The sequence below is a fragment of the Octopus sinensis genome, linkage group LG11, assembly GCF_006345805.1.
Source record: "Octopus sinensis linkage group LG11, ASM634580v1, whole genome shotgun sequence".
Classification (NCBI taxonomy): Eukaryota; Metazoa; Mollusca; class Cephalopoda; order Octopoda; family Octopodidae; genus Octopus; species Octopus sinensis.
Genome location: NC_043007.1, coordinates 36,455,510 through 36,483,009, shown reverse-complemented (window position 1 = coordinate 36,483,009; position 27,500 = coordinate 36,455,510). Strand labels below are relative to the sequence as shown.

Genomic DNA, 27,500 nt, shown 5'->3' with positions numbered 1-27,500 from the left:
GTGTATGTATGTGTATATATATATATATATATAGAAATATTAAAATTACTAAGTCTCTTTAAAAGAGATTACGACAGCGTTTCTGGAAATTAATAGTTATCGCCATACTAATATGGCATTCTTAAAAATAAGAATAAAGCTGTCGCTGATTAGCTCCATGAAGCCATCGCCTCAAGCTAGCTACTTGACACACAAACTGCGTTCGTTATTAAACCTTCGAACAGGGGAGGTCAGCCGCTTCAACCTGCTAGTCCGACAGCTACAGACATATTTCAGGGTTGTTGCCCCTTCTCAATGCAGCGTAGTCAGACCTGCAGGTGTCGCTACTGACCGTCTCCATTTGAAGATTCTATTTACCTAGTTACGGTGGAATACATCCACTTGTTTTCAATAATAGAAATATTAAAATTACTAAGTCTCTTTAAAAGAGATTACGACAGCGTTTCTGGAAATTAATAGTTATCGCAATGTATGTATATATTAGAAGAAATAAGGTACTCAGAAATCTGGATGGTTTTATATTTATAGATATTTATTAATATGTCACATGTTTTTATAAATCATATATTAGTGCTTGTGTCCACTCTTGTGGAGTCTTTAGATTCCACAAGAGTGGATGCAAGCGCCAATATATGAGTTATAAAAGCATGTGACATATTAATAAATGTCTGTAAATATAAAACCATCCAGATTTCTGAGTACCTTATTTCTTCTAATATATAATACCTGTACATCATCTCCAAACCTTAATATATATATGTATGTATATATATATATATATATATATTTATACACACACACACACACACACACACACACAGAGATATATATTATATACTTTTGTATATGTATAGATAAATTTACATATATACATCAATGCATGCACACGCGCGCACACACACACACACGTACGCATGTAAATAGTGAAAAGCATTCTTTAATGTAACATTTTTTTTTCCCCATTTTCCATTTTCCTATTTAATTTTCCCTTCACTGCTTCCAAACAGTAGTTTTAGGCTGTTTAATTCAGAGCCATCTCTGTTTGGTGCCTGATATTATTAACTCTCTATTATTAAACCAGTCGATCTATCAATCATCAAAATGATGAACTTTGCGATCACTGAATTTACATTTAATATATATATGAGCATGGCCATGTGGTTAGCGAGTGTGTCTCACAACCACATGGTTCCAGACTCCTGGTTCAAACCCACTGAGTGTTACTAGAGTTTGGGTTGACCAATTTGGGCAGTGGAAATTGTGTGGAAATTAAAACTGGATCTAGGGGAGAGTTCACGAAAAAAACAAAAGACGAAGACAGGTGGTGTACAAAACAAACAGATGTATTAGTATAACGCTCAGGCATAGAAAAAGTCTTTTACGTTTCGAGCCTATGCTCTTCTACAGAAAGGAACACAGAAAAAAACAAGGAGAGAAACAAGGAGAGAAAATAAATGTGTGTAGTGGCTACCGATCTATCATGGCGAATGGATATATATGTATATGTGTGTGTATACATATTCGTTCTCCATCTCTCTTTCTCCCTCTTCCCAGCAGGAGATGCTATGTGTTTCCTCTTCAGGAAAACATCTGTCCTTGTCCCTTTATCATACTTTCACTATATCCTACAGTCCAGGGGGTGCTGTCTTGCAAATATCTAGTGACCTCACTAGTGCAGGTGCTATGAGAAAAGCACCCACTATACTTTGTAAAGTAGTGGGTTTCTATCCTCCTTAAAGGCGGCGAGCTGGTAGAATCGTTAGCACGCTGGGCGAAATGCTTAGCGGTATTTCGTCTTCTGCTACATCCTAAGTTCAAATTCCGCTGAGGTTGACTTTGCCTTTCATCCTTTCGGGGTCGATAAATTAAGTACCAGTTATGCACTGTGGTCGATGTCATTGACTTAATCCTTTTGTCTGTCCTTGTTTGCCCCCTCTATGTTTAGCCCCTTGTGGGCAATAAAGAAATAAGAAACCATGCCATGCATTGGAACACACCAGCGAGATGTGGGTGGTCCTGAACCCTTCATGGAACATAATTATTCTCAAATCAAAACTGACAACTTGTCCAGCCCATGCTGGTATGGAAAGTGGTTGATTGATGATCGTTATGATGGTGGTGGTGGTGGTGGCAGTGTCAAAGAGGAAGTATCAGAGGAGAAAGTTGTGTCGGTTTTATTTAATTTTTGTATTTTTAGGTTCCTTAGTTCAAATAGTGCTGAATCTTGATTTTGGCTTTTAACCTCTTCCTCTTCCTTTTCCCAGCAACAGCAGTAGCAGCAGCAGCACCACCACCACCACCATCCACACCGCCATCACCAATACCATCACCTCCGTTACCATGACCGGTCCCATGGGTTAATATAGTTCACCTTCTAGATATTGCAAACTGGGATGGATTGATTAAATTTGCTGTAACCCCCTCCCCCTCCAACTCACACCAATACAAGCAACACGTGACTACCATGATATGCCCCCCCACCACCACCACCACCATCACCATCATCATCTGCTAATTTGTGATTGTGTGTCATTGTATGAGAAATCAATAATTATAGTTATGCTTCAAACATATAAGCACACACACACACACACTTGTATGCATACATGTATACACAGTAATATATATACACATGTAGAAGCACACATATACAAAAGTACAGATGCATTCGTAAAATTTTACACACACACAAACATAGCACACTCATATAAATATAAGTCCATACACAATTATGTAGATGCACACTCAAATAAGCACACATGCAACAAACAAGTGCATATACACTCTCTCTATTTCAGTTATTCTCTATCCCTCTCTCCTCTCACTTTCACTCTTCTCTCCTTTCTCTCTCTCTCTCTCTCTCTCCCCATCTCTCCCTTTCAAATTCCTTGAGACTTCTTGTCTGTAACCATGGATTCTTTGCATAAAAATGTTGATAAATAAACCAGGAAAAAGGAAAGACAGAAGTTGTTTTTCAGAAATAAGAGGAATTTTAGTGGTGATTATATTGTCTGGGAGGATGGCTACATCACATGGGGTGGGGGGATCTAGCTGTTTCATATGGGAAAGGGCTAGCTGTATTTCATGGGAATGCCAGCTCTATCACATGAGAGACTACCTGTATCACATAGGAGGTTAGTTTTATCACATGGGAGACCAGCTGTAACACATGAGAAGTCAGCTGTGTCACATAAGAGATGAGCTATATCACATGGGAGTCTAGCTGTACCACATTGGAGGCAGGCTGTATCGCATGGTGGCCAAGCTTTATCACATGCTTTTATACCTTGATATCATTACATTTAGGTGTACTGCCCTATTTTAATTTTTCCTGTTGAATATAGAAAATAATCAATAAATAGATATTTGAAATTAATAGATGCATACTAATCAGTATGTCTGTTAAACTATGTATGCATGCATATGTATGTATGTGTGTGTATGTATGTGTGTATGTATGCATTTATGTATATATGTGTATATACACACACTGTAATATAGTTGCTTATTAATTAGTTACAAGTATGTAATTTTTACTAAAAGAAAACAAAATCTGCATTGTCTAAAAAATTCTCAAAAATTCCAATTTCAATGCATTTTTATCCAAATGAGGTTTTCAAGATTCTTTTATTATTGAAAATTTCAACTACATTATTCAGAAAGCTAATTTTAATTCTGTGAGTTATCATTTTTTAACATCTTATTCCTCTCTCTCTCTTTCTCCCTCCCCTCTCTCTCAAGTTTACAAGTAAGCAAGCTTGACATACTAGCAGAAAACTGCCAGGTGGGTGATGCTTCTGCTTGTATATCTCTTATTATAAAAGGCAGATTTTATCTGCCTCCCTTTGGGAGTTATACAAATCTACAATATAGGATTTCTTCAATTACAATTTACCTAGCAGTTTTGAGAGTACAATGCATCGCGTCATGCCAGGTCCAGTTTTTAAAATTTAAACTCCAATTAAGCAAAATTTACAGAAAACTCACATTCTGGTGTGTGTGTCAAATGCTTTTCTTAGTCTGGTTTACACCACACGCAAACGCACACACACAGTGGGCAACGAATAAAATGAAAGTAAATAGCGACAGAGTGATTTGAGGAAGACTAAAGTGAAAGTATTCTGTCTACGACGCTGATAGATACATGAGTAAAATGTATGGGAAGCTAAGAGCTAAGAGTGAGTGAAAATGTTCTTGGAAGAGAGATTAGTAATAAAGTAACATACATACTACATACATACATACATACATACATACATACATACATACATATACATACATACATACATACATACACACACACACACACAAACACACACACATACATATACACACATACATACATACACACATACATACATACATATACATACATACATATATACATACATACACACACACACATACACACACACACACAGTATTGAAGCTTGAGAACAATCAGATACATTTGCAACACATCTGTTGAAAATATTATTGTTCACACACATATATATACATATATACATACAGACAGACAGACAGATAGACACACACACACACACACACACACACACACACACACATGATCCAGCATGGCCACAACTCAAGGCTGAAACATATAAAAGAATAACTGAATATAAATGTGTGCAAAGTACAAGAAATATTAATGCAGTATATGGGGATTGGACAATAAGCGTAAGGCAGTGTCAATGGTGGTTCCAGAAATCCCGAGCCATAAACTACAGCCTAGAAGACGAGCCTCATCCTGAAAGATCTGTAGAACTCGACAAGGACATCCTGAAAACCCTGGTGGAACAAAATATCATTGTAACTGTTGAGGAACTAGCAGAGAAGCTTGGATTTGGTCATTCAACCATTCATTGACACCTGTGTGCTATCGGAAAAGTCAGCAAATTGGGTCAATAGGTTCCTCACGAACTTTCCGAGTCTAATTGCATGCAGAGAGTGAATGTATGCTTTTCTTTGCTGTCATATCTCACCACTACTGCGCTATGTATATCTATATATATAAAACTGTAGTTGTGTGAGTGTCTGTCCCCTTCGATTTAGATTCCTAACTACTCCCACATTTTGCGGTACAGTTTAACCAAATTCAGGTAGCTTATAGTCGTGATTCATATCGAGCCCGTCTGAATATTAGCGCGCGTCTACGATGAGTCTACGATTTTAAAAATAATTTAACATCATTTTTATTCCATTTTAATGCATAATTTTTCGTGTGTCGATGGCGGCGGAGTTGGCGTCCACGCTCACACCTGCACCTGTGGGGAAGGGAGTGTAAGGAAATCAACGTCGTAATGCGTTGTCAAGGAGACCAGTGTTCTTTTAGAACAACGACTTCATGGCTTGAAGACACCAAAACAGAAATGGCTAAGAAAGCGTCTACATGAGTCTACGATTTAAAAAAAAATTTACCATCGTTTTTTTCCCATTTTAATGCATTTTTTCGCTATTATATAAGGGAAGTAACTCTCTAAAATGTCTACGATGAGTCAACGATTAAAAAAAAATTTACCATCATATTTTTTCCATTTTTAATGCATTTTTTGCTATTTTTTGGCTATAACTCTCTAAAAATGCTTATATAGTTATTTCCCTTACAAACCCGAGCAACACCGGGCGATACTGCTAGTACTATATATATATATATATATTAAATTAGTATCCAACTTTCTCACCCTCATTAGTATATATATATATATATATCTCTTATTATAAAAGGCAGATTTTATCTGCCTCCCTTTGGGAGTTATACAAATCTACAATATAGGATTTCTTCAATTACAATTTACCTAGCAGTTTTGAGAGTACAATGCATCGCGTCATGCCAGGTCCAGTTTTTAAAATTTAAACTCCAATTAAGCAAAATTTACAGAAAACTCACATTCTGGTGTGTGTGTCAAATGCTTTTCTTAGTCTGGTTTACACCACACGCAAACGCACACACACAGTGGGCAAGGAATAAAATGAAAGTAATTCACTTACTGTAGTGAGTGATTCTTTCACTCTGCCTCCCACTTCCTCTTTACACACATAGAAAAAACTTTTATTTTTTTGCATAAGTAATGAGAGCGAAAGAGACTAAGAGAAAGCGATTGTATGACGAGGGAAGTTCCTTTGATGTTACCGTGCATGGGACTCATTGATGTACATGTGTGTGTGTGTGTGTGTTTGATGGAGTGTGGGAGACAGACAGTATGTTGTGTAAGTGAAGTGCTTCTGTTAGTGTGTGTGAAGAGACAGAGAGAGTAATGTGTGAAAGAGAGAGATAACTGAAATTTTTTACTCGGTTTATGTGTATATGTATGTATGCATGTGTGTGTGTGTGTGTATGTATGTGTGTGTGTATGTATGTATTTATATATAAAAGAAAGGTTGTGTGTCTGTCTACTCCGATTTAGATTCCTAACTACTCCCACATTTTGCGATGCAGTTTAACCAAAACCGGGTATCTTATAGTCGTGATTCATATCAAGCCCTTCTGGGTATTAGCGCGCGTCTACGATGAGTCTATGATTTTACAAATAATTTACCATCATTTTTTTCCATTTTAATGCATATTTTTAAAAATAAACGGAAGTAACTCTCAAACTTCACACCAATATGCGTGCTCATATGCGACGTAATATCACATCACCAGCATTTCCTCACACTCTCCTTGCACTTGGCGAAGGCAAAATACCAGGGGATGAAAATGGTAATATTGCCATCGATTCCATTTGTACCATTGTTAAGACGCCTTCTGATCTCAGAGATGCAGTGTTCCCAGATTTACAAGCTAATTATCAGAATATGGATTGGATTGGCAAAAAGGCTATACTGGCCCCGAGGAATAAAACTATTCACCATATTAATGATGAAATGCTAAAACTCATTCCTGGGGAAGTCGATGTATATCAGTCTATCGATACAACTCCTGACCCAGAGGACGTCATCAACTATCCAATAGAGGTACTCAATTCCTTTGAGCACCCCGGACTACCACCACACTTTCTCAAACTTAAAGTTAGTGCCCCTATAATGCTCATCAGAAATTTGGTTCCCCCAAAACAATGCAATGGCACACGTTTGGCGTTAAGTCCTTATCTCCCACCGTAAACTTATATCAATATTTGCCTGAATAGTCATCATAATTCAGTGCAATCATTAACAGTACTTTCAAGCAATTCAGCCCCGAGCAACGCCGGGCAATTCTGCTAGTATATATATATAAGAGAGACAGAAAAGAAAGTCTATACATGCACACACACACATACATACACACACACACATGCATATACATACATACTGCATTAGTTTAGTATTGCTTCCTCCACTATACAGTTATCATCTCATCTCTCTATCACTCACTTTCCTGTCATCCTTTTGGCTCATCGCCATGGAATTTTTCTATTTTGAAGTCCCTCCATCACTCAACTCCAGATGCACTGGTCTCTGCCATCACCCTTCCCTGTCTCCTGTACGGTCCACCATCATACTCTTCTTTGAACGATTATTGCCCAATACGTTCTATCTTCAAACCTCACTTCCATACCACCTGGCATCATCCTGTCTTGTCTTTTTCCCCCATCACACTTTTGCTCTTTTTCTCCTGTTATATGTCTTTGTTGGTGCCACATGAAAAGTACCTGTGTTGGTACCATGTAATACACTCTGTAAAGTGGTTGGCATTAGGGAAGGCATTCGACTGTAGAAAGCAAGACAAAACAGATGACTGGAACTTGGTGCAAGTCCTGTCAAGCCATCAATGCTCGCATGGAAAATGGATGTTCACTAATGATGATGATCATCATCATCACATCATCGTGATATATATGTATATGTGTGTGTGTGTGTGTATATATATATTTATATATATAATTTCAACAATTGAGGGTAAAATTAATTAATTATTAATCAATTTCACCAAGTATTCAGTATGTAAAGGGACCATTATAGGCGAATTCAAAATATTACATTATATATAAGGGCTTAGTAAAATAAATTACTTTGCCACATACTGAACTCATTAGAAATAGCAGCTAAAGAAATTTCTTCAGCTATTTCCAATACTTAAAGAAGATCTCTCTCAGATAGTGTTTGCCTAAACTAACTCACAAAAGTATGGGGGAAAAAACATTAAAAAATCAAGTGCAAAGGTTATTTGAGAACGTACGTTTCTAGATTAGTCAATTCGACATTTCTTTCTTCAGCTCAGAATTCCTTGAATCGGATTTGGGAACACTGAAAGTCGGGAGCATACCCTTTCGGCTTCTAATCACCTCTAGAATTCTGCTCGAACTAAAAGTGCTATCAAATTCGAATATGCAAGCGAAGAATTTCTGCTCTCCCCTTTCCACCAGCGTGGGTTAAAATTGACAAACACCATGTATTAACGGTGAAAACCGCAGCATTTAGCAGAGAAAGATGAATTATAATTTCAACAATTGAGGGTAAAATTAATTAATTATTAATCAATTTCACCAAGTATTCAGTATGTAAAGGGACCATTATAGGCGAATTCAAAATATTACATTATATATAAGGGCTTAGTAAAATAAATTACTTTGCCACATACTGAACTCATTAGAAATAGCAGCTAAAGAAATTTCTTCAGCTATTTCCAATACTTAAAGAAGATCTCTCTCAGAAATTCTTCGCTTGCATATTCGAATTTGATAGCACTTTTAGTTCGAGCAGAATTCTAGAGGTGATTAGAAGCCGAAAGGGTATGCTCCCGACTTTCAGTGTTCCCAAATCCGATTCAAGGAATTCTGAGCTGAAGAAAGAAATGTCGAATTGACTAATCTAGAAACGTACGTTCTCAAATAACCTTTGCACTTGATTTTTTAATGTTTTTTCCCCCATACTTTTGTGAGTTAGTTTAGGCAAACACTATCTGAGAGAGATCTTCTTTAAGTATTGGAAATAGCTGAAGAAATTTCTTTAGCTGCTATTTCTAATGAGTTCAGTATGTGGCAAAGTAATTTATTTTACTAAGCCCTTATATATAATGTAATATTTATATATATATATATATATTTATATATATATATATATACACACATATACAGCTGCATATACAGCTGCGTGCGTGCACACATACATGTGAGTACTGTCCAAATCTCTGACCAATCACATACAGCTAGCTGGCATTCAATTGGCGTATCAAGTTTCGGGCATTTTGATTGGGTTTTGGATAGAAAATTCACAAAAAAGTCACTTCTATTGATTTTTTAATGACTTTGCAGGGTGACTGGGGAAATGTAAAGATGTGCATAACCACCCTTGGACAGTTTTGAATGACCATAGAAAGTGTGAGCCCTCTAACTAAAAAATTGTGGATTTGTATAAAGGACACACACGCAGACATTTTGCCGTTTATATATAGAGAGATATTGAGGATGATGTGATAATGAACTCTTTGTATACAGTGCTCAGGTGCACTACAATTTGTTTAAAATATTTAAAAGAAGTGAACAGGCACAGGAGTGGCTGTGTGGTAAGTAGCTTGCTTACCTTGTGGCAAATTAAATGAAATAAAGTAGCTTGCTTACCAACCAAATGGTTCCGGGTTCATTCCCACTACGTGGAACCTTGGGCAAGTGTCTTCTACTATAGCCTCGGGCTGACCAAAGCCTTGTGAGTGGAATTGGTAGACGGAAACTGAAAGAAGCCCATCATATATATATATATATGTATGTATGTACCTGTGTGTGTGTATATGTTTGTGTGTCTGTGTTTGTGCCCCCAACATCACTTGACAATCAATGCTGATGTGTTTACGTCCACGTAACTTAGCAGTTCAGTAAAAGAGACCGACAGAATAAGTACTACGCTTACAAAGAATAAGTCCTGGGGTCAATTTGCTCGACTAAAAGTGGTGCTCCAGCATGGCCGCAGTCAAATGACTGAAACAAGTAAAAGAGAGAACAGACATGTAAGTCAAGTAAAGAAAGATGCTAATGAAAGCTAGAGGTACACGCACAATACATGGAATAAAGCACAAAAACAGACAAAAGTAAACATTGATCAAGTCAGAAAGAATAAAAGATGCATAGGCATGACAAGAATAATGTCTGTGAATTTCAGGAAGCATGGAATTTTTGAAGGGTGCAGCCTCTTGACAGTTAATAATGAATGCAGACCTTCAGTATTAGTGATGTTGTTATCTTGATTTTTCTGGATACTTCCTTAAAAGAGGGCAAGTGAAGGTGCATGGCTCAGTGGTTAGAGTGTCGGGGGGGGGGGGTTCATAATCATGAAGTAGTTTGATTCCCAGACTGGGCTGTATGTTAAGTTCTTGAGCAAGACACTTTATTTTTCATGTTGCTCCAATTCACTCAGCTGTAGAAATGAGTTGCAACGTCACAGGTGTATTGGCCTTTGTCTTTCTCTTGGATAACAGTGGTGGCTTGGAGAGGGGAGACTGGTATGCATGGGCAACTGCTGGTCTTCTGTAAAAACAACTTTGCCCGGACTTGTGCCTTGGAGGAGAACTAGGTGCTCTCTAGGTGCAATCCCATGGTCATTCATGACCAAAGGGGCTAAACATAGAGGGGACAAACAAGGACAGACAAAGGGATTAAGTTGATTAGATTGCCCCAAGTGCGTAACTGGTAGTTATATATAAACTCCAAAAGGATGAAAGGCAAAGTCGACCTCGGCGGAATTTGAACTCAGAACGTAGCGGCAGATGGAATACCGCTAAGCCTTTCGCCCGGTGTGCTAATGATTCTGCCAACTTGCCACCTTATTAAGGTAGCAAGCTGGCAGAACATTACCATGCTGAGCAAAATGCTTTGTGGCATTCTGAGTTAGAATTCTACTGAGGTTGACTTTACCTTTCATCCTTTCAGGGTTGATAAAATAAGTTGCAGCCAAGCATTGGGGTTCGATGTAATCGGCTTCCTCCTTCCCCCCAAATTGCTGGCTATTTGCCAATATTTGAAACCAATATTTTGAGAGAGATTTGTGACAAACTAAAGGATTATCAATCAAGCAGCTAAAATACACACACACACACACACTGTCCTTTAACTGGCCACTTAAGAAGTGTGTGCTTCCTGTCTTGTGCAGCATTGGGTAGTGGAGATTACCGCTATGCTTCTGAGTTCTTTCCCTTAGATCAGCTGGTTTGCAAGTTTCAGTACTAACCTTATCATCATCATCATCATCTTCATTATTTTAATGACCCATTTTTTCCATGCTCACATGGATTGGCAAGAATTTGTTGAGGCAGACTCTCTGTGGCTGGACACCCTTCCTGATGCTACCGTCATCTGTTTCTAAGTAAAACTTCATTCCAACACCGGTTGTCAAGAATTGGTGGTGGTGGTGGGGACAAACACAGACTCAAAGACACATACACATACATATGTATATGTGTATGTGTGCATATATGTATATGTATGTGTGTGTGTGTGTATAATTAATCCCAAAAAAAATACGAAGAAAAAACACAAGAGTAAAACAACAATGTGAAGACGTGGTGCATGCAAAGTATTAAAAAATGCTCAAGGAAGGAAAGAGGCTTCTTTCAGTTTCTGACTCCCAAGCCTTTAGTTGGCCTGATGCTATATAGTAGAAGACACTTGCCAAAGGTCCCACACAGTGGAACTGAACCATGTGGTTGGGAAGTAAGCTTCTTACCACACAACTATGTCTGCGCCTCTATATCACAATGCTTCAAGCAAACTACCACATTCTTCATAAAATACATTAATCGATTGATACAAAGTTAATATCTGTTACAATTATATTTATCTTAAACTTCCCATTACTTTTTGTAGCGAAAGCGCCATTACTGGAGACTGGATACGAAGACCATAACTCTTTATCAAAATAAAGAAACAACACGATATTATAAGGTAACACGTCTTCAGTGTTTTCTGTTCAATTCATTTTTTGAAAATTATTCTTTTCATTTTGTTAGATTTGATTGAAATGTATAAATATTTCTTACTGTTGGTCTTTTAAAACCATTAAGTTTGAAGAATATTTATAAAATGATTTTCTTGTTTGACTTCGTTTGTTAAATTTAATATTTGTGTGTGTGTATGTGTTTTTGTGTCTATGTGTGTAAATTTATCTATACATATTTATACATGTATATATTTATATGTTCATATATGTATGCATGTTTATGTATATATGTGTGTTTGTGTGCTTACTTTTATAAGTGTACATATGTGTGTGTGTGTACACTTGCGTCGGAAATTAATTAGCACTTCTCAAATTTCTACATTTTCTTACATTTTCTTAATTTAATTAACTTATCAGAAACGAACTCGTTTATAATCAAAAATTTATTAAAACATATCCCAGCACACCACATAATTGTTATTAATCGTGAAATTTAGTCAATATCTTGTTGCTCCTCGTTTGGCAGCAATGACAGCTGCTACGCGGGTCGGCATGCTGTCTATGAGTGCGTGCAGGGATGGCCCTCCATGCAGCAAGAAGTGCCCCAAACAGCTTGTGTCGGTTCCTGTATTGCTGCACATTCAAATCCCTACCCAATCGACTCCAGAGGTTCTCAATAGGGTTCAGGTCAGGTGACTGGCCAGGCCAGTCCATGACCGTCACCCCATGGTCCTTGAAGAAACCGGTTGTGAGCTTGGCTGTGTGGGAAGGCACGTTGTTCTGCTGGAGCACGTACTCCTCGCCACCAAAGAGGTATCCCGTACTATCTCAACGTACTTTGCTGCGTTGATGTTGCCTTCGATGGCATAGAGCCGCCCAACACCATGCTTCATGGTGAGAGCAATGCAGTCTTTGTTGAAGCGCTCACCCCTGCGGCGTCGCACATGGACAGGCTTGTCACTGACGAGACTGAATCGCGAGTCGTCAGTGAACATCACTGTCCACCACTGCTGCACGGTCCATGTCTTGTGGGCACGGGCCCAGAGCAGCCGCCTCTTCCAGTTTTGGGCTGTAAGGAGCGTCTTATGGGCGGCCCTACAGGATTTTAGACCAGCTTCCAGTAATCTGGTCTTGACGGTGGTTGTAGACAACTGCTTCCCTGTCATCTTTTGCATCTCCTCCGCCAGTTGCTGGCTCGTTGCCCTTCGGTTGTACAGCGACTTTCGGATCAGCATCCGGTCCTCCCGCTGGGTCGTCAGCCTCTTCCGTCCCCTACCCTTTTTGTCAGCGGCTGATCCGGTTTCCTCGTATTTCTTAAATAAGCACTGAAGTGTGCGCCTGGCTACACCAAGTTTTCTGGCTATTGCAGCCTCCGACAGCTTCCCACGCCACGAGAGAGCCTCGTACCGTCTCTCCAAGGTCATGCGAGGTCTTGGGCCCATCTAGGAATGAACGATAAAAACCAGTTATTTTCATTAAAACTATTCATTTGAATAATGTTATGCTATAACAAAACTGCTATGAGTTATTATTCATTAAACAAAAAAGAAAGAAAGCAGAATTTCTCACCTTATTTGATGTATAACAGAAAGTTTTGTGAACCAGAAGTGACGTCATCAAGCAGAGTGTAGGAGAATTTGTGAGGAAAAAAAATCTTGCAAATACACAAATCAATTAACCTACGAGCTGTTCAAAACGTCTTACGCGATGAGAAAATTTAGTACGGTGTGATTTCGGTCCTTGCGAGGCGCTACCTATATCTATTAAACAAAGGAAGATTTGTCTGCATCCGCACTCCAAGTTGTTGTTGCACTGCTATGTCAACATCATTAGGCTGTAGACTCTCAAACTGCTCTGCAAACAAAGTTACGTCATCGTTCTGCGCAACAGTGAACTCACAACAAAGCAATAGTTCGAGATATGGCCACTAGGTGACAGCAAATACCTTCAGTGAAGAGAAAATCAAGGGTGCTAATTAATTTCTGACGGTAGTGTATATATAGTGGTAAGTCAAATGTGTAACAACATATATATATGTCCAGACAATGGTCATGAGTTAAAATGATAAAATAAGAAGAGTAATAAATGAGTGAAAAAAATATATATAGTGCATGTGTATATTTGGCAAAAAAAATGACTTTCCCAAAATACAACAATATCGGTTTCAACACATGAATTCACATCAGGAATCTTGCAACACAGATTGATAACTGTATATATATATATAAATTAGAGAAAAACCGCTATTATGCAATTCAAATAATGATAGACAAACCAAATCATAAATAAAAAATAAAATATATTTTAAAACATATAACTAGATCACAAAAAGTACAAAAATGAATACGTATTATATTTTGTTTATTCATTTTTGTACTTTTTGTGATATAGTTATATGTTTTAAAAAATATGTTTTATTTTTTATTTATGATTTGGTTTCTGTCTATCATTGTTTGAATTACATAATAGTGGGTTTTTTCTAATTTATATATATATTATATTTATATTGTGAAATCTGATTTAATACTAATTTGAATTTTTCCCTGTAAGTTTGGAGTTATACTCCCTAATATATATATGTTTATATTTATAAATATATATCTTTATAGGAAATGCCACTGGAAAAGATATCTTCTGTAGAACATGCAAAACCAGAAATCATAGCTGCATTTGGAAAATCTCAGCCACATGTGTTTGAGTTTGGGTTCTCTTCAGTTATGTACTACATTGGAGAAGACTGTGGCTATGGAAAGGAAAATGCTGACAGTTTGTTGTCTTCGGCAGAAAGTGGTGTTGGCTTGGAGCAGGCAAATCACTGGGAAATTGCTATTCGCCAAGCATTAATGCCTGTCACTTCGTCAAATGTCCAAGAAGGTAATGCACCATATTAAATTTAATGAATTCTCTGTGATATGATGTAATTAGCCATACCCTAAGAAATTATTTTGGAGCTAAACCTTGAAGAAAGTATAGGGGATGGGATTCCAATTTTAATCAGCTTTGATGCAGTTAGAGATACTCATTCCTTCACATTGCTTGTGTCAAATTGTTTATACATCAAATGCAGACATTAGAGTTTGACTAACATATGCAGGAGCCTCTGTGTGGTTGCTATTTCTGCTAGAAATAGCTGCCTAATATGTCTCATTGTACCTAATCATCTTAAGTTAGGAACAATTCATTAGACAGTTCCTCTCCTTGTAAAATTGCTGGCTTTGTGCCAAAAGTTGAAACCATGCCTGCTTATAGATTTATAATTGTATCAGGTCATCCTATAAGTTCTGTCTGATTTTACTTTTTTTAAAATTGAATGAAATTTAATAGTGTTTTAGAATGTCTAATGGAATTTAAAATTATTTTTATGTATTTGTGTACATTTAAACTAATTAAATATCATTTTACAGAATAATAGAATTAAAACCCTTTCTAACATGGAAGTTTCTAAAGAGCATTTAAGGCACATAATGCTTTATGAGTACAAAAAAGGAAACTATGCTGCTGAAGCGACTCGAAACATATACTCAGTTTACGGGAAAGAATGCTTGAATGAAAGAACTTGCAGATGGTTTGCAAAATTCAGAAGTGGAGATTTCTGCCTTGAAGATGAAGATCGAACAGGACATCCAGTTGAATTTGATGATAAGCTCCTTGAGGCATTACTTGAAGCAAATCCCATAACTGTTCATCATCATCTTCAACAACTTGTTAAAGTCCCTAAACTTGGAAAATGGGTGCCTCATGAATTATCCAAAGCAACCCCAAATCCTGAGTTGACATCTGGTCTTATCTCCATTCTCATGAACTCATTTTACCTTTTTGGATAGACTTGTGACTGATGACAGAAAATGGATATTTTATTGAAATGTTAAACATCGTAAATAGTGGCTTGGTAAAAGGGAAAAATCTCAACCACAACTGAGAAGGGAACTTCATGGAAAAAAGGTTCTTCTCTCTATCTGGTGGGATTTGCAAAGGAGTAATTCACTTTGAATTGTTACCACCTAATGCAATAATCAATGCTGAAGTCTACTGTCAGCAATTAGAGCGTTAGAACCAAGCTTTCAAGACAAAAAGACCCACTTTAGTGAATTGAAAAGGAGTGATGTTTCATCAGGATAGTGCATGACCCCACACTGCAAAATTCACATCACAGAAGATCAAAGAGCATGGCTGGGAAAAAATTCCTCATCCACTTATTCTCCTGACCTTGCTCCTTCAGACTACCATTTGTTTCATAGTTTACAGAATCATTTGGGAGACATAACTTTCGCAAGCCAGGAGGAGGTTGAAACTGACATTTCAGGGTTCTTCGCTTTGAAACCAAATGAGTTTTACATTGATGGGATTAAAAAGCTTCTAAATAGATGGAAGGAAAGTCATAGTAATCAGGGAAAGTACATTGATGATTAAATTTCAATTAAATATAACATTTGATCACTTGTTTTCTTTATTCAAAATTTGGACAGAACTTGTGAGATGACCTGATAGCTATGTAATTTAAACATTTAAAGCTCCATTTTGTGGAACTGTTCTTGTTAAAGTAAAACAGCTTCTCGTTAATTAAATAACTGTTATTCTTCCATTTGATTTTGCCATGCTTTTTTTTCCCTTCTTACAGAGAACTATCTTGATTCTATCGATGAAAAGAAGAAAGTAAGTATCGTGATATTCTTTGTTGTGTGTCTTTGAATTTCTTAATTTTTATCTCGTTTGGAATCGGGAGAGAGATAGCGAGCGAGTAAGAAAGAGTGTATGTGTGTGTGTGTGTGTGTGTGTGTGTGTGTGTGTGTGTGTCTGTGCATAAAGTAGAAATAAAATGGTGTGTTAAAGCATTTGTTGGTATGACATATCTGAGCACTCTTCATGTCTATAGCCTAAACACAACTCTCTCTTTCTTTGTCGCTTATGCTCTCTCTCTCACTCTCTCTCTCTCTCTATCTCTCTAACTCATTGACCAGGTGTAGTGCTCAATTCTCATAACAAATTTTCTTTTACCTCTTTTGTCATTTGAAATCAGCAAACTTTCAGAGTGAGTTTCAATTTTGGCAACATAAAAAAAAAAAGTCTACAGAAGCCAAATCTGAAGAACAGGATGGTTGGGGCTACACAGGTCATCTTGTGCTTTGCCAAAATGATATGAATAAGCAGTTATGTGTGGCAGGGCTACATTCAAATTTTTGTTTGTTTGGCTTCTTTCTTCACATTTTTACCTGTTTCTTTATTGCCCACAGGGGGCTAAACATAGAGGGGACAAACAAGGACAGACAAAGGGATTAAGTCGATTATATCGACCCCAGTGTGTAACTGGTACTTATTTAATTGACCCCCGAAAGGATGAAAGGCAAAGTCGACCTCGGTGGAATTTGAACTCAGATCGTAACAGCAGACAAAATACCGCTAAGCATTTTGCCCACCGTCCTAACAATTCTGCCAGTTCGCACATTGCCTCTCTCAAATGTTTCAAATGAACTTTTTATTGATCATCTAACCACGTGGGACAAAGCTCATGGTGAATGATACCTTTCCACTCAGAAAAGATGGTCATGGAGATAATAATCTATCTCACTGCATTATAAATATAAACATAACGTACATATGTAAAAAGACCCCCTTCGAAAGTTCCCGCTTAGAAAGTTCCCGCTTAAGGCAAGGTTGTTTATGGTCTGGACAAGGTTGTTTATGGAAGACCAGCAGTTGTCCATGCCTACCTTCTCCACACCACTGATGTTATCCAAGGGAATGGCAAATGCCGATACAGCTTGGCACAAATAATGTTGTAACTCATTTCTACAGCTGAGTGAACTGGAGCAACGTGAAATAAAGTGTCTTTCTCAAGAACACAACACACGACCCAGTCCAGGAATTGAACTCACTACCTCATGATTATGAGCTCAACACTCTAACCACTGAACCATACACATACATGAATAGACACATATGCACATGCATATATTACAAACATACATAGAGAATGTCTATGGACCATTAATAAGGAGGTTGCAAATCCAGTTCCCAAGATATGCTTCCATCTTCATACCTATTATTAGTGGAGCAACAGGAAATATATCAGCCTGACAAGAGCAAAAGTATGGCTAAACTTGGGATCTTGGAGAGAGAATGCAAATCTTTAATTCCTACCTTACAAATGATCAACATATCAGGGACTATAAAAATTTGCAACACCTTAAGATTTAAAGGATGATGGTTAACATTACATACGCACATATAATTATATATCATCATCATCATCATCATCATCGTTTAACGTCCGCTTTCCATGCTAGAATGGATTGGACAATTTGACTGAGGGCTGGCGAACCAGATGGCTGCATCAGGCTCCGATCTTGATCTGGCAAAGTTTCTACAGCTGGATGCCCTTCCTAACGCTAACCACTTTGAGAATGTAGTGGGTGCTTTTATGTGCCACCAGCACGGGGGCCAGTCAGGCGGTACTGGCAATATCCTCGCTCAAATGTTTTTACCGGTGCCAGTAAAGCGACGCTGGTAACGATCACACTCGAACACACACACACACAGATGTGGGCTCATGGTATGTCTAATTAAAAAATAAATTATCTCAGCATAAGTTCTGTTTAATTTTAGATGATGTTTATAAAGAAAATTTATATTTAATCCAGTTTTCCTCCTCTTTTTCAGGATATAAGTAAAACTTACTCAATATGTGCAGAGTACGTCCTTGGTTCTGGCCAATTTGGTATTGTTTACGGAGGTAAGTGCGTTATTCTTTAACGATTTCATGGTTGTATTTTTAATCAAGTGTGGTTATTCAGTCCCCAAGTTAGCTCTGATTCAGTTTTGTACTATCAAAAATGTTCCAGCATGACCATTGTCCAATGACTGTAACCAGTAAAAGGACGAAAGAATTCAAAGAAATGAAATAGTTTCAATAGTGGGAATAACCACCAAAGAATTATTAAGGAATCTTTTCTGATACGAGGTTCTTTGGGTTATCAAAAGCAATTGCCCTTTCTTAGTTGTAGTCTCTGGCTTACATTCATATGCTTCTCTATTTTTTTCTGTTTGTTTGGAGGAAGGAACAGTGCTCATGATCCTTGCAGGGTTTCTTAGACTTAAGTTAAATTGATGGTATTAATTTTCTCATTCCATATTTCTGTTGAACTACATTACGTTTACTCTTTTACTTGTTTCAGTTATTTAACTGTGACCATGCTGGAGCACTGCCTTTAGTCGAGCAAATCGACCCCAGGCATTTTTTTTTGGAAGCCTAGTACTTATTCTATCAGTATCTTTTGCTGAACCGCTAAGTTACGGGGACATAAACACACCAGCATCGGTTGTCAAGTGATGTTGGGGGAACAAGCACATACATACATACACACACATATATATACATATATACGACAGGCTTCTTTCAGTTTCCATCTACCAAATCCATGCAGTGGGACTGAACCCGGAACCATGTGGTTCGTAAGCAAGCTACTTACCACACAGTCTCTCCTACGCCTGTTATTTTTTAAAATAATGTATTATTTTATAAAATATTTTTTAAAATAATGAAAAATTTATCAAAATAACTTAGTCAGTATTAAACTGGTGTTTGGTATAGATTAACATAAAATATTGAGTGAAGGTTTTAACGTAGATCACTTTGTGCCTGTTACCTTATTTCTGTTGAAATATTTCAATCAATTTGAAAATAATGAAGAATTTCGTAAAAATGTCATTGTAAAGCTGGTGTCTAGAATGTTAGCACGAAATTTTGATGGAAGGTTTTGACTTAAATCACTTTTAAACAAGGAATTTGTATCATTGATACAGCGGTAATCTCAATTTGGTTGGCATTGATACTGCAAGACAGTTTTTTTCTTTTCTTTTTCTTTTTGCCACTTGGCATTTTATTTAACTCTCTAATGATTCTGCCAATCTGACCAATAATTGTTTCTAATATATGCACAAAGCCTGGAATATGTATTCTAACAACCCTAGAAGAATAAAAGTCAAAGTTGACCTTGGCAGGATTTGAACTTGGAATGTCAAGTACTATAACTAAATACAGCAAGACATATTTCCATTGCTCTAACAGTTCTGCCACTTCATCTAATTATAATGATGTAGTGTAAGAACATAGATTTTTCAATTCCCTATGATAGCGGAGTCGATACCAAAGAAATGGAAAAATTGAGTAATACCAGGATCTGGCCAGAGAGCTGAGGAGACTGTGGAAGACCAAGACAATTATTCCTGCAGTATTAGGTTTCTATGGCGTATGTATTCCCCAGCTGGACGGGACGCCAGTCCATCACAGTGTTGCTCATTTTTGCCAGCTGAGTGGACTGGAGCAACGTGAAATGAAGTGTTTTGCACAAGAATACAACGCGTCACCCGGTCCAGGAATTGAAACCACAATCTTACGATCATGATGCTGACACCCTAACCACTAAGCCATGCGCCTCCACTTAATGATAATAATTGCTTTGAATTTTGGCACAAGGCCAGGGGTCAGGCGTTAACTGAATGCATCAACTCCAGCACTTGGCTGTTGCTTTATTTTATCAACCCACAAAAAGATGAAAGACAAGGATGACTTCATAATAAAAATGGGGAAGACAAGATGATTATAATAACTATTTCTAAGGTGGCAAGCTGGTAGAAATGTTAGCATACCAGGCGAAATGCTTAACAATATTTTGTTTGTCTTTATTTTTCTGAGTTCAAATTCCAATGAGGTTGATGTTGCCTTTCATCCTTTCGGGGTTGATAAATTAAGTACCAGTTGCATACTGGGGTCGATCTGATTAACTGAACCCCTGCCCAAAAATTTTGGGCCTTGTGCCTAAAGTAGAAAAGAATAATAGCTATTTCTAATTTCGGCATAAAACTAGAAATTTGTGGAGTGAGTGGTTTGTTGACTAAATCAATCACAATATTTGACTGGTATCTTTGTCAACCCCAGGAAGATGAAAGGCTAAGTTCACCATAGCAGGATGTGCACTCAGAACATAGAGAATCGGATGAAATACTGTGTGGCATTTAGTAAGACATACTTGGCAATTCTGGCAATCCATAAATGACTTAATCAATTTTAAGATTTCACAGCTTGAAGAAAGAAAAGATTATTAAGGAAAAAAAATTATCATATAAAGACATGAATTAAAAAAAAAAAAAAAATACTTGGAAAATTAACAGAAGCAAAATAACAAAAAAAATGAGAGAGAGAGAGAGAGAGAGAGAGAAGAGAGATTAAGTAGGGTGGCATGTTTTAAGCTTTTTAAGCAGACATTAATTTTTGTGGTGCAAACATCTTCATGTCCATGCAAGATTTGATATGATTTGCTTGTAATTACATTGGCTCCCCTTACAGCTTTCTTTATTGCATTGCATGTAATTAATCCCTTAATACTATAAAGATCTCCCTCTCCTCTCTCTCTCTCTTTCCTGCTGTAGTTGTCTCTTCCTTTCACCAAATCACTCTCTCTCTCTCTCTGTTTTATTATGTTTATCTTTTTCCTTTCACTCACACACACACACACACACACACACACACACAAAAACTCTCTCTCTCAATCTCTTTCTCTCTTGTTATACCTCTACTTTTCACTCTCTCTTTCTCTTTCTCACATTTTCACACGCACACTCTCTCTCTCCCTCTCTCATTATACTTCTACCTCTTCTTTTCACTCTCTCTCATATTTACATCTCTTCTTTTCCACTCTCTCTCTCTCATACTTGCATCTCTTTTCACTCCCTGTCATCACTCTCTCCTCATTTTGGATCTTTCTCTTTGTCTCTTCTCAGCTCTCTCTCTCTCTCTCTCCATGCCCCTTTGTCCTTCTTTCACTAACCCTAACCCTAACTAACCAGCTTGTACATTAATCTTCATTGGACCAATATCACACCTTATTACACTAACAAACAAATATCTTTAGCTTGGTATCACGTTCACCATGTCTCATTATGTGTCGCCATTCTTCTTTCTTTCCTTTTTTTCTATCTTTCTTTTTCTGTGTGTGGTGTGTGTCTATATATATGTACTTATACATATACATACATATATATATATATATATATACATGCATATATATATGTATACATGCATATATATATGTCGCCATGATAGATCGTTAGCCACTACACACATTTTTTCCTTTCCTTGTTTCTTTCTGTGGAAGAGCGTAGGCTCAAAATGTAAAAGACTTTTTCAATTCCCGAGTGTTATGCTAATACATCTGTTTGTTTTCTACACCACCTGTCTTCGTCTTTTGTTTTTTTTCATGAATTCTCCCTATATATATATATATATATAATATATATATATATATATATATACATGCATATATATATTATACATTTTAAGAAAATCCTACTCAAATATGCACACACACACACACATGTATGTATGTATATATATATACACACACACATACATGTGTCTGTGTGCGCGTGTGTATTTGAGTAGGATTTTCTTAAAATGAATATTTTTTCAATTATATAAGATATAAAAATCTTAAACAGAATGACACGATTCTTTTGGAAGAGACTTTTCATATTGTGTATGTAAGCACTTCAGCTGTTAACTTTTCCAAATAGACTATGTATATCATCATCATTTGCTGCCCACTTTTACATGCTTGCATGGATCATGCGGAGTTTATTCAAAGTTGGTTTTCTATGACTTGATGCCCTTCCTGTCACCAACACTCACTTGTTTTAAAGCAAGGTAATATTTCCCCCTTACGAGACATATTCTCAGAGAGTATTGCAGGTGAATGACACTGTTTGTATGACTGTGACACTTATTTACAACTATCACACGATGTCACACACACACACTCTCATATATGTATGTGTGTGTGCATGTAATACAGCTTTTTTTTCAATACAATGAGCTTCTTTCAGTTTCCATCCAACAAATCCAGGCATTTATATATATGTGTGTGTGTGTGTGTGTGTGTGTGTGTGTATCATCATCATCATCATCATCGTCTAATGTCCGCTTTCCATGCTAGCATGGGTTGGACAATTTGATTGAGGACTGGCGAACCAGATGGCTGCACCAGGCTCCAATCCGATCTGGCAGAGTTTCTACAGCTGGATGCCCTTCTTAATGCCAACCACTCTGAGAGTGTAGTGGATGCTTTTACATATGTGTGTGTGTGTGTAACAAGTGAAAGAATTGAGGTATTGGTATTAAATTTAATCTTAAGTTACAGCTGTTTCAGAATCATTTAGCAAGGTGAAAAGCATATAACCATGAATATAAACAATGATTGTGTAAGAAATTGTTTGAATGGGAGAATTCAAAGTAGATAAAGTTATCACTAACAGCATGTAGAACACTGAGTTAAAATAACCTTTGGATAGAGAAAAAAGTCAAAGGTGGCCTGTCAAACTCAAACCCATATCTTCTGAGCACATGACAGATGTAATACATGCTATTATTTATAGCTTTATCTACTTCAAGCTCCACCACTAAAACAATTTATTTCATATCTCTTCCAGTTTCTAAAAGATATAAAATTCTTATGATGTAGGCACAGGCATGGCTTTGTGGTAAGAAGCTTGCTTCCCAACCACATGGTTCCGGGTTCTATTTGTCATCTTACCAAAAGCAAGTGAACAAAATCAAGTGTCTTCTACTATAGCCTCGGGCTGACCAAAGCCTTGTAAGTGGATTTGGCAGATAGAAACTGAAAGAAGCCTTGTTATATATTTGTGTGTGTATGTATATATATATATATATATATATATATATATATATGACCAAAACAAATAAAAGATAAAGATAAAGAAAATATTATTCTTGTCAGTAAGAGCAAAGCTTCTAAAACAGATAGTGAACATATGAAGGCTTGCTTTGATGTAATGGTAGCACATCCATCATGTCTGCAGAAGGTTTGGGTTCAAGTCCACCAAGCAGCCATTGACATTTTTTTCTATCCAAGGGCTATTTTCAACTCAATATTCTACACGCTGTCAAGGCAGAAACATTAGCATGCCAGGCAAAATATTTAGCGGTATTTCGTCTGCCGCTACGTTCTGAGTTCAAAGTTCACGGCGGTCAACTTTGCCTTTCAGGGTCGATAAATCAAGTACCAGTTGCGTACTGTGGTCGATCTAATCGACTGACCACCTTCCCCAAAATTTCGGGCCTTGTGCCTAGAGTAGAAAAGGAATTGTTAGCATGCCAAACAAAATGCTTAGTGGCATTTCTCCTGTCTTTATATTCTGAGTTCAAATTCCTCCAAGGTCGACAAGTACCAGTTGAGCACTGGGGTTGATGTAATTGACTTACCACCTCCCTGAAATTGCAGGCCTTGTACCAAAATTTGAAACCAGTATTTTACATGCTATTATTTCTAGTTTTATCTTCAAGTATCACCATTTAAGTGATACATTTCATATCTCTTGGAGTTTCTAAATCATGGCAAAAATTTTATATTCGTGTGTAGGTGTGTTCACCCAAGTACATGGGTATTGATTTTGTTCACTTGCTTTTGGTAAGATGACAAATAGATTGCATATTACATAGCTTGCATTAAATTGTAATTGTTTATATTCATGGCTTTATGTGTTCCATCATGTTAAATAATTATAATTGATCTGAGCCATCTGTTATTGAAACAATGGTAACCTAAGAATAAATATATTACCAACATCTCTATTCTGTTACTTGTTGTTATATTATAGTCTGCAATTGACTGTTGCCAACCCCCAACTGTTATCAAATAAGGTAATATTTCCCTGTGGTCTGACATGTGTTTACTGCAAAAACTGAAAATGAATAACATCAGCTTATTTGAAGGTGATGCTCCTTTATGACCATCATTTGATATCAAGACAAGGTGTACATATAAACACACACATGCATGCACATAACACATGCACACAGAAACACACATAGTTATATATACATATGCACGTGTGCATGCACACACACACACATGCACACACATGACAGGATTTTTCCAGTTTCCATCTACCAAATTCACTCACAAGGCTTTGGTTGGGCCAGGGCTAGAGTAGAAAATACCTGCCCAAAGTACTGTGCTCTGGAACTGAACCCAAAACCTCATGGCTGGTAAGCAATCTTCTTCACCACACAGCCACACCTGTCTTCATATATATATTTACATAATCACATACATACACTCTCACTCCCTGACAGGCTCACACAGACACATGTATTTATTCATGCTTTAACATGAATAAAGGCGAATAAGGCGGCGAGCTGGCAGAAACGTTAGCATGCCGGGCGAAATGCTTAGTGGTATTTCATCTGCCGTTACGTTCTGAGTTCAAATTCTGCTGAGGTCGACTTTGCCTTTCATCCTTTCGGGGTTGATAAATTAAGTACCAGTTACGCACTGGTGTCGATGTAATCGACTTAATCCATTTGTCTGTCCTTGTTTGTCCCCCTCTGTGTTTAGCCCCTTGTGGGTAATAAAGAAATAGGTATTTCGTCTGTCTTTACGTTCTGAGTTCAAATTCTGCCGAGGTCGACTTTGCCTTTCATCCTTTCGGGTTAGATAAATTAAGTACCAGTTATGCACTGGGGTCGATGTAATCGACTTAATCCGTTTGTCTGTCCTTGTTTGGCCCCTTGTGGGTAGTAAAGAAATAGGTTTCTATTAACCCAATTTCACTCACAGGGCTCGGATTGATTTGGAGCAATGTTGAAAGACATTTGCCCAAGATGCCACTCTGTGGAATCAAACTTGGGACTTTTATGACTGGTCTCAGATTTGGTCTCAGGTTCAGTCCTACATGAGGTCTCAGGTTCAGTTCTACAGTACAGCTCTTTGGGCAAGTATTTCCTACTACAGCCCTTGGCCTACCGAAGCTTTGCAAGTGGATTTAGTAGATGGAAACTGGAAGAAGCATGTCATGTGTGTGTGTGTGTGTGTGTGCATGCACGCATGTATGTATACATATGTGAGTGTCTATGTGCACATGTTGTGTGCATGTGTATGTATCTGTATGAGCATATTCGTTAGTGTTTGTGTATATTTGTGATTTTGTAGATATATTTATGTAGAAAGGTGTGGATGTGTGGTGAAAAAGATTGATTACCAACCATGAGCTCTCAGCATTTTGGGCAAGTATTTTCTGCTATAGCTCTAGGCTTATCAAATCCTTGCAGGTGGATTTGGTAGATGGAAACTAGAAGAAACCTGTCATATGCTTGTATGTGTGTGTGTGTGTGTGTGTGTGTATACATGTGCATATATGCATGCGTTTGTGTGTGTTATGTGTACCCTTTTCTTGATATCAGATGATGGTTATAAAGGAGCATCACCTTCAAACAAGCCGATGTTATTCTTTTTCAGTCTTTGCAGTAAAAACATTAACTTTGCTGGCTTTTGCTTCAATTACTTTTGAAAATAAAGAAGAATTTAGTAAAATGGCTTTGTCGTTGTTCGGCTGGTATTTGGAACATAAATTAATGTCAAATTTGATGGACGGTTTTAATTGAGATGACTTTAAACAGGAAGTTTGTATTATAGAACCATGGGTGGTTTCAGACTGATTGGTATCAAAAAGGTTAATGATGCTGTGTCCATCGCCCAACACACACGCATGCACACACACGCACACACATGCAAACATAGAATAATATATTCTAAATTGCAAATATGTATGCTCATGTACAAATGCCTGTAAAATGCAACATCCTCATACATATACATGCATGCACAAACATTATATCATCATCATCATCATCATCTGTTTTCCATGCTGGCATGGGTTGGATGGTTTGATCAAGGCTGGTGAGCTGGAGAGCTACTACTGGGTTCCATTCTGATTTCACTCAGTTTCTATGGCTGGATGCCCTTTCCTAATGTCAGCCACTTTACAGAGTGTGCTGGGTGCTTTGTGCATGGACCAGCATGGAAGCTTTTTATGAGGACTGGCATGAGGGCACATGCAAAGCAAAACCCCTTCAGCTGAGGGTGTGTGTGTGTGTATATATATATATATATATATATACCTTCGAACGTTGGGCCTCACAGAAGTAATGATGAAAGACCGAGACTTCTGGAGATATGCTATGACTACAAAGACCCGACAAATAAAGTGGGTTCATGGCTCAGGACAGCCTGCTGTGCTCACCTTGGATCGTAGGGCAACCTGCTGTGCTTGAGGAGACCTATTGAGTCAAGTACATCAACATCAAAATAAAAATCAAATGGAAATTGTAGTAATGATAACCATGCCCGTGGCACGTAAAAAGCACCATCCAAACGTGGCTGAGGCCAGCGCCGCCTTGACTGGCGTCTGTGCTGATGGCACATAAAAAGCACCAACTGATTATGGCCATTGCCAGCCTCCTCTGGCTCCTGTGCCAGTGGCACATAAAAAGCACCCACTACACTCATATATATATAAGTAAGCACATAAATGCAAGACAAGGTGGAAAAAATAGTACTCAAATACTGAAAGTAGAATAATATGCCTTTTTATTAAAGCTGCAAAAGCACCACAAAAAATGTTACTCCGAGTTTCACATTCCTGTTTGTCAGACAGTTGTGATCAAGACTTGATCACAACCAACTCATGAACAGATATGTGAAACTTTAAGAAGAAAAGTGTGTGTGTGTGTGTATACGCATACACACAATGCTGCACAAATGTATGCATATACACTTGCATATGTAGCAATGCACATCTAT

General features: G+C 37.5%; 1 protein-coding gene across 1 annotated transcript in view; it reads left to right on the top strand.

Moving 5' to 3' along the window:
* Positions 1 to 27,500, top strand: part of LOC115217037 (serine/threonine-protein kinase D3-like) — a 129,550-nt gene that overhangs the window by 75,624 nt on the left and 26,426 nt on the right. Inside the window, exons 8-11 of the mRNA XM_029786590.2 lie at positions 11,775 to 11,852; positions 14,457 to 14,721; positions 16,466 to 16,500; positions 18,505 to 18,577. Of these exons, the coding sequence (XP_029642450.1) occupies positions 11,775 to 11,852; positions 14,457 to 14,721; positions 16,466 to 16,500; positions 18,505 to 18,577 (451 nt within the window). The remainder of the gene's footprint in view (positions 1 to 11,774; positions 11,853 to 14,456; positions 14,722 to 16,465; positions 16,501 to 18,504; positions 18,578 to 27,500) is intronic.